Source organism: Physella acuta, unplaced genomic scaffold (assembly GCF_028476545.2).
Source record: "Physella acuta isolate Inbredline_101_S28 unplaced genomic scaffold, ASM2847654v3 ptg000775l, whole genome shotgun sequence".
In the NCBI taxonomy this organism is placed as follows: domain Eukaryota; kingdom Metazoa; phylum Mollusca; class Gastropoda; family Physidae; genus Physella; species Physella acuta.
In genome coordinates, this window is record NW_026732293.1 from 352,817 (window position 1) to 361,039 (window position 8,223).

Here is an 8,223-nt window from a genome sequence, read left to right on the forward strand (position 1 = left end):
AAAACATGCGTATCTTGCTTGTATCCTTAACTGTAAAAAAAAAAAAATTAATTTGTAGACAAATTCTAATACGATTTCATTTTTAAAAAGCTTTAAATTCTTAAAAAAAAACGATTTTGAGAATTGGGTTTTTTTTTTTAGTTTTTGTGAGGAGTTTACTCTTTGTAAATATATCCCTTTTTAATTTTAACAAAAGTTTACAACTGTTTAATAATTCAATTAGAGTCTTGATAAGCTACACATTGAAATAGTTGCTGTCTAGAGTGTTAGCTAAATGCAGAACACCCTGTGTATTTTATATCTAATTTCCCCTTTTTTAAGTTTTGACAAAGCTATTTATGAAATAAATGAATATATTTTAGTATTCATTTTTATTTGTATGCAATAGTTCATTTCAATAGCATTTATGTATTTAAATAATAAGGCACAAAAACTATGCCTTACGTAAACAGTGTGAAATCAAATTAAAAGGATGAAAAAGGCATGAATACATTACAATAGCAAAAGATAGTTGCTTCCCCTTTAATCATTTCATTTAAAAATCATACTATTTTTTACATCCACATAAGCCAAAAACATACAATGTAGGCTTAAGCGACAAGTTTGTTGTTTTCTGTTGCTTCTTTTAAAAAAAAAAAAACTAGGATTATTAATTTAAGAAACTCATTTTATTTACAAGCATAATAAATTACATTTCAATTGTTCATAAAAAGTTTTTCAAATGTGTTTTTCGATTGAAAATCATATAGATTAAGATTTATTTAATTCAATTAAAAAAACCCCATGTTTCATTGAATAAATGACCATAAAACATATTTATACTTCTACGCGTATTAAACAGGAAATTTCAATACATCATTAAAAATTATCAGGAAGGAATAAACGTTATTCACTTCTGGTAAAAACATACTTGTCTGAGATGGGTTCTAATTAAATTATATGAAATCCCTGCTAAATAAACTGTTTTAAAGATAGTATCGATTAGAAATGTCTTAAATGTTTGGTGTAATTGCAAAAACACACTTATAAACAAAAGGGGTAATATATGTTGGGTAAAAATATTTCGTTAAATGCTGCGTGCGTCTTCGTCTACTTTCTCCTCTCTTGCATGTTGAGTCATTCATTTTTATTCACTAAAGCATAAGCTAAGTTTAACATCCAATACGACTGTTGAAACAGTAAGTACATATTTGTAAACAAACATGCAGTTATCACAATTAATTGAGATGCTATCAATGGACGGATTTTCCGATAATAAAAATTATTGATTTCATACTTTGATATTTTGTATCTTATCGCATTGTTGAAGGACTAATTATGTATTTGAGGTGTTTGTGAAATATGTATTGGGATCATAATTCTGATGACGACTTCTTAGTTTTGCAGTAACAATATTGTCTTATCTGTCGATTCTCATTTAAAATGCAAGCCGGGGCGTCTCCATACTTGTTTATTCTGCTAATTTCTTTTTCGTTCAGAATAAACTCTTCCCTGAGGGCGTCATGCGTCACGGTCGCCTCAAAATGGCCGCCGCCCGGCAATGTAAAAAACGTCAGTTGATAAATAGTGATACCACTTTTATGGGACGAAGTAAAATCAATTTTATAAATGCCCCCGTCTGCGTCCGTCTGCGAAAACTTGAGGACCTCTTTCCTTGTTTGTAACTTAGAGGCTGACGTTACATTGGCGATAGAAAGTAGAGCGCACTTGCTTCTGTAGGGCGCTGTGAATTTGTTAATTTTGTCCATCACTGCTTGAAGGGCTAGCTGTACGCCGAACTCAGACACGGAGACTTTGTCCCAAGCCAGGCATGCGCACCAGTGCGGGGCTATCCCTGCATCCTCGCACGATCTGTCTAACGGGATTTCCTTAAATAAACTTATTCCCCTTTGACGTTTATCCCCCTTGCCAGAACCCCCATACTCTAAAAAGTCTTTAAAAGTCTCGTGAAAGTCAAACGGCGTCGTTAACCGCTTAGAATTGGTGCGCAAGTTTGTCATGGCTTGTGGAAATTTCTTCTGGAACCAGTCAGGGAAGAGCAGCGACACGTATGGAAGTCTCTCCTCCAGCTTGCCAGACCAGCTGCCCCGGGCTTCACTGTACCTTGCCCCGTGGTCGCCCATCAGGATCAGGAGAGTCGTGTTCAGGTGACCGCCCAGGTGTAGTTGTTGGACTGTGTCTTTCAAATCGTCATCTAGCTGCAAGACAAGAGTAAAACAATAAAGTACGTCTTTTGTGAAGCCTTATTCTCTCCCACCACGACTTTGTATTGCGTAAAGATGTAAAGATAAGTACTCTAAAATAATTGCAGGTTGAGAAAATATCGAGTTAGAGATGGTTTTTTTTATTCTCATGAATGTTAGTTTTCTAAGTAAATATATCTTCAAGAATAATCACGTAATTTAAGTTTAATAAATATCTTAATGTTCTTTAAAAATTTTGTTTTTCAATAATGACCAGTAAAACGATTATCACTTATACTTATTTGACTGAAGGTAAAACGGCTTGAACTGTTTAAACATTACGTATTAGTTATAATTTTGTTTTCTCGACGTTTGAAATTTTTTTTTATGGAGCTCAGATGTTTCTATATCTGTAAGCTCATCACTTGATACATAATGATTGGAACATAAAAATGATATTTCTGAAGATTTGGTAATTCATTCTGTTTCCGTTCTTTACATGATATTAAATAGTTTATAGTTGCTGTTTTTGTTTTTGTTCTTTACCTTTGTAATTAAATTATTATCATCGTGACTCATGTCCACCAGGAAATGGAAAAGAAATTTTCTCCGTTCCCCGTAGACTTGAAAGATGTCCATGAAATAGTTGAACCAGACCTGACTGAACGACTGAGACCCAAAGCACTCCTGGGTTAAATTTCCGCTCATATTCTGCGCCATCAAGTAAAAGGGCCGCGTGTAGAAATCGGTGGGTGGCTGTTTGAAGCCCATCATGCGGTAGTTGAAGGGCGCTGAATGGGGTGCCGCATTAGCCCATGACGTGAGGTAGCCGGCTCTTTTCATTTCATGCCATAGAAAAGGGAAATCATCAAGAGTTGTGGCTCCTGGAAAGTTACGCCTGAAAGAGACGGAAACAAAGAGTTCGTTAACGATATGGTCAATATATCAATTATTCTATTCAGGAGTCTTGAATACAGCCTGGGCGTACCGCGCATAGTACATTTCTTTTTCTTTTTTTAGTGTCAATCAATGCCTTAGAGTCTTAGCCAACAATCTTTGATTAGGGTTGCGTGGTGTGAACAATACAAGAAAAAAAAACAGTAACAGCATAGCGAGACTATATCGCAAATGTACGAATTCATTGATCAGATGCTGATTAGGGAACTTGCCGGTGCCGCAAACGCTTTAGAATGTTACAGAATTTCATGTCTTGCGAGTAGAACGGGTAGAAATGCTGGTCGGCCAAAAAGACCGTGACGAGTGGTCGAAAACTGACCGCGGCGGACAAGCCCCTTTTACAATCTCTCTCCCTCTCTCTCTCTCTCTCTCTCTCTCTCTCTCTCTTTATATATATATATATATATATATATATATATATATATATATATATATATGTAAACTCACGTCAAAACTTTATGATTATTCCTGAGGTCGTAGAACGAACTCCGGGGGTAAAAAACAATTTACCACAGGCCGTAGTTCCTTATATAAAATTGTAATCGTGCATAAAACTTATATTAAATTTTGACAGTTTTCCGCGTTTTACACCTCCCTACTTTGTCTTATTGGACTCGTTAAGAAATCTAAATCGAGATTTCGACAAATTAGGACATTTTACAACCTTTCGGTGCCTTTACTTTTGCAAACCTGTACGTAAGTGAATATGTGTGTGTGTATGTGTGTGTGTGTGTGTGTGTGTGTGTGTGTGCCCTTAAGTACGATAAATTATAAACCGTTTTAATTAAGTTGACCAAATTTCATTTTTAAATATTATGTCGAATCTGTAGTTTTCTTTAACCTTTTGAGCGATTTCCGGTAATCGTAGCAATTCTGGTTTCTAAAAATAGTAAAATACCACATTATTTGGGAACTGTTTCGGTTAACTAAACGAAGTTTCTAACATAGGAATTTGTTCTTATTCACAGTTTTCTCGCAAAGTTTGAGTGTTTTCCGTTGATTGGAACTAGTACTTTACACTGCTTCCGATTTCTCAAAAAATGTTTTAAAAAATTAATAAATGTTTCCTTTTAATTGTACTATTTTTTTCGCTCTATTCATGAGCGATTCTATTCTGTTTAAAAAATTTAATATTAAAAAATGTAATAAAACCATATCTATAGCCCTGCAAGTGCCATCCCCCTACAATTACATAAGAATATACGAAAAAGTTTAGGGGAGATCACTCCCGCTATTTTCACTCTTTGAGGGATGCGGGTCGCGAGTGGCTTGCCCAATATAAAAAGAGGTCGCCAGCAGAAAAAAGAAACCTGTGATCTAAATTGTAATATTGAATTAATCATTAACATTTTATTACAAGAGTATAAAACACAGCAAAAAGCACAACGAGATTACGAAACAGTTAACAGCATTGAACTGGTGATCACGGATGGCTGATTCTATACACGAGAGCCGACTACGGCTTATAAAAGCCCAGATGATTTTCTTTTAGACAAGTCACGCAACTGATATTTTTTTGTTGTATATATTGTCGGCTTCCTTAAGAACGAACACAATACAAAACAATAAAGTAGGCTATCTTTAAAATTTCATAAATTCTAAAAATTAGAAAAAATAACAACGACACAAAAACCTTCATTAATAAGCTTTTTAAAATTCAGTAAAAAAAAAAAAAAAAAAAAAAAAAACAGTTAGCTTCCTTTGTCTTTATGAACTCTTAGATCGTGACCCTAAAATCCCCGTGTCTCTGATAAAAAGATGAAGACTACGTATAAAACAACAAAGTTAATTTAAATGAACATTTGTACTTGAATTTTCGAAAATATTTCTACTTAGTATGACAGTCATCCTAGCAGGTAGACTCTGATTTCAGACAAAGTTGTATAGACACATGTAGAAAGCCGATTGTTTGAGTTTTCAAATCGTCTTTTTATCGTAAATTGCAAACGATAAACAGGACAAAATAAAATTAGTTATGGGCGCAGCCATGACAGGAATTTACCAGAAGTCGAAAAGTAGGCCTATGTACTTTTTTTTTTATTTCGCATTTTTTATGGACATCTGTTGATCTGATGTTTCAGACCTATTCATCGGGCTGCCGTGGCACGGAGATTTAAGACTCGGTTCGAACAAGTGGTACCGCGGGTTCAAAGATTTACTAATAAAACGTTGGTCGCTAAAATGTGTACGAGATTTCATGAGATACAAATGCTTTTATTTAACAAAGCAAGATTATTTTTTTCCTATTTTCGGTGCGTGCAAGGGATATTTGTTGATAATGTTTTTTTAAATTTATTTTATTTAAAAAAATAAAACACGCAATATTAGTGCACAAAAATTACAATACAACGACGATTGGAAATTTTTTATCAATTAATTACTTTTGCTGCTTTACGTTTTGCTGTATGTATTTGTAGTATACAAGAAAATGCTAAAATCCAACACTTTACCTTACCCACGATAAACAAAGGGCGCTTGTACAGCAATCTAATATAAGTTTTATTAAGAAGTTGAACATAATTATCCGGGTACTAGTGTCCGTCTAACCACACACCTCCACACCACCCTACCCTGATACCAACCATACATCTCCACACCACCTCACCCTGATACCAACCACACACCTCCACGCCACCCCACCCTGATACTAACCACACACCTCCACACCACTCCCACCACTCACCTACACTCTGGAAGTTCCCACTCAAACTTCCCAGTCAGCATGGGGAACATGACCGCCGTCGTCCCGTCCCCCAGAATATTGTGACCCTCTAGCTCCACAGCTCCCAGCGTCTCATAAAAATACTTCCTGGTTTTGTTTAATCGTCTGAGCCACGACATCCTAGACATCGAATCGAACCCTAAAATAACAATGCTTAAGCCTTCAAACCCGTTCTTCAATGGGTCTCCTAAAGTTACGTTATAGTCCCCAACACGGACGAAAGGGAAATAATCACACGACCCTTGACTTGATAAAAGCTCTTCAGAAAAATGAACACTCCCGCCTGACACAGTAACCCAATTTTTTCGTCCCGGGCATCTTTGTGGAGGGAACGAAGAAACGAGTTTTCTCATTATAGGATCGTTGATTTGAAGCTGAGGGTGGATGCACGTCTGCTCCTCGTTTGTACTGTCTTTTGGTGTGAAGTAGACGTCCGCCTGCATTGACTCGTTCATGTCCAGACCATTCCTTCGGTTGTAGTTCCGGTTGTAAAGCAGCATCAAGGCCGTCACGCATGTTAAGGTGAAGGTAAATATGTTTTTACCTGGTCTGACCTGCTTCAGAGGTAGCCGGAATACTAAATGTCGCGCAGAACGTAGGGATGATTTGTTACAGCATCTGTATATATGCATGGCTACTTTTGTTGTTAGAAAGCTCTGAAAATTAAGAAAAGTCTTTTTGAAGAATGTTAATTTAGAAATTGAAGATTAGAGTTTCAGTTCGGGTGTGGCTTCTAGCGTAGGAATACCTTAATATAACAAAAGTATTTTTTGAACTAATTACTGCACCTTTACATTGTTACGATTCCAACCCATAGCTTCTCTTCTAGATGCACTGTAATTTGTAATCCAACTGTAAAAAATGCATGCCATTAATTAAGCAAGAGAGCTAAAAGTAATTATTTTCAATTTTAAAACATATTGACCTTCGCCTTATGTAATCAGTATGTCGAAAATGAACATTATTCGTCTCGATGCCACCCCCCCCCCCCCGTCGATATTTCATGAGATCGTAGAATAATGCCCAAGGGTTTCAGAAAAAGAGTGACACTTCCGGGAATAATGGTCAAGGGAGTGAAAGATGACCACAGGTCGTGTATTTTAGTGTAAACATAGAAAGTTTTTGTAAAGACGTGGGCGTGTTTTTAAAAAGATTATTTGGGAGACTCAATGCAACGGTTGGGGGGGGGGGGGGCGGGCTGAAAAAAGATTCTTTTATTTGAGCTGTTTGTAAGGGAGGGAACTGCATGAAATATTATATTTAAAGAGGATTTTTATACTAATGGAGACAAAAAAAAAACAACAAAAAAACAACTTACTTTTACCACAGTTGACCTACATGATGTTGTACTAAAAAAATCAACATAAATCATAATTATAGAAATAGAAATAACTTAAGATTATTTAATGAATAGAATGTTTACTTTACTGGAGATATGTTATACAGTTCTATTTAAATTCCGCATGATAAAATTGGGTGATGTTTTTAAGTTTTTTTTTAAATGAAGGAAACAAACTGCTGAAAAATTGGGAACCTAAATTTTAAATCTGAGTCGTAGTGTGTTGCAATACGTGCAATATTTGATTGGGTCTAAAATAAAAATTTACTAATTTGCTCACAGCTTTTGTAGGAGAGACCAAATTAATCCTTCAATGTCGGTGATTTTAGTATAATTTTTACCACAAATTTATTCAAATAGAAATATCGAGTCACAAAATATTCCGCCTTATGACATTTATTCTCAAAAGGTTACTTTTCATAATTATTAAGTTTCAGAGTAGGCGGTTCTATAGGGCATATGATGTGCTATGCACAGAGGACTGCTTTCCAATCCGGTTGGGTGGGATAGGGGACATCATACAGACTTAGGTGCATGAATCAAACACGAGCCTTTCAGGATATTATTTGTGCGCCGTCGCACCTACATGCATTACACTGATTTGATAAAAAACTTCACAAAAAAAATAGAATAAGTCATCTTGCTTTTTACTGTTTAATACTGTTTAATGTAAGATTATTTTTTTTAACTAGCCGCCATGTTAAGTTTAGAATTGGGTTGTATTAGTTTACGGATTGTGTATGGGGTAACCCTTTAATAAACTTTTTTTTTTTGAAAAAGCCCGAAAGGCCATATGCCCTTAAAAATGTTTATTATTATTATATAAATGTCAAATTCAAATTTATTAAGAATGTTTACTAAATTAATATATTAAATTAGCCATTTTTTTTGGGCCTTCATGCATTTGTCGCATTCGGAAAAGTGTCCATTTGAGAATTTTTCTCTTTTTTAACTTTTCTTGGGTACATTTCAGCCCCCCCCCCCCCCCGTCCCCCCGTTCATAATTTATTTATTTATTTGTA

The 8,223-nt window shown here is 35.4% G+C and overlaps 1 protein-coding gene across 1 annotated transcript; it reads right to left on the bottom strand.

Moving 5' to 3' along the window:
• Positions 1 to 1,352: 1,352 nt before the first annotated feature.
• On the bottom strand, positions 1,353 to 6,362 carry LOC131950657 (uncharacterized). Its single transcript, XM_059312872.1, has 3 exons — positions 5,824 to 6,362; positions 2,730 to 3,081; positions 1,353 to 2,198 (listed from the first exon to the last, which is right to left on the bottom strand). The coding sequence occupies exons 1-3, from the start codon at positions 6,360 to 6,362 to the stop codon at positions 1,353 to 1,355; spliced, it is 1,737 nt and encodes a 578-aa protein (XP_059168855.1).
• Positions 6,363 to 8,223: the final 1,861 nt, after the last annotated feature.

What these genes read in the sequence shown, in the direction of transcription:
- LOC131950657 (XM_059312872.1), bottom strand. Translation starts at nt 6,362, where the DNA reads ATGCTGCTTTACAACCGGAACTACAACCGAAGGAATGGTCTGGACATG. An exon ending in TGGGAACTTCCAGAGTGTAG is followed by an intron (nt 3,082 to 5,823) that starts GTGAGTGGTGGG and finishes CGTCTCTTTCAG; the next exon opens with GCGTAACTTTCCAGGAGCCA. An exon ending in ATAATAATTTAATTACAAAG is followed by an intron (nt 2,199 to 2,729) that starts GTAAAGAACAAA and finishes CTTGTCTTGCAG; the next exon opens with CTAGATGACGATTTGAAAGA.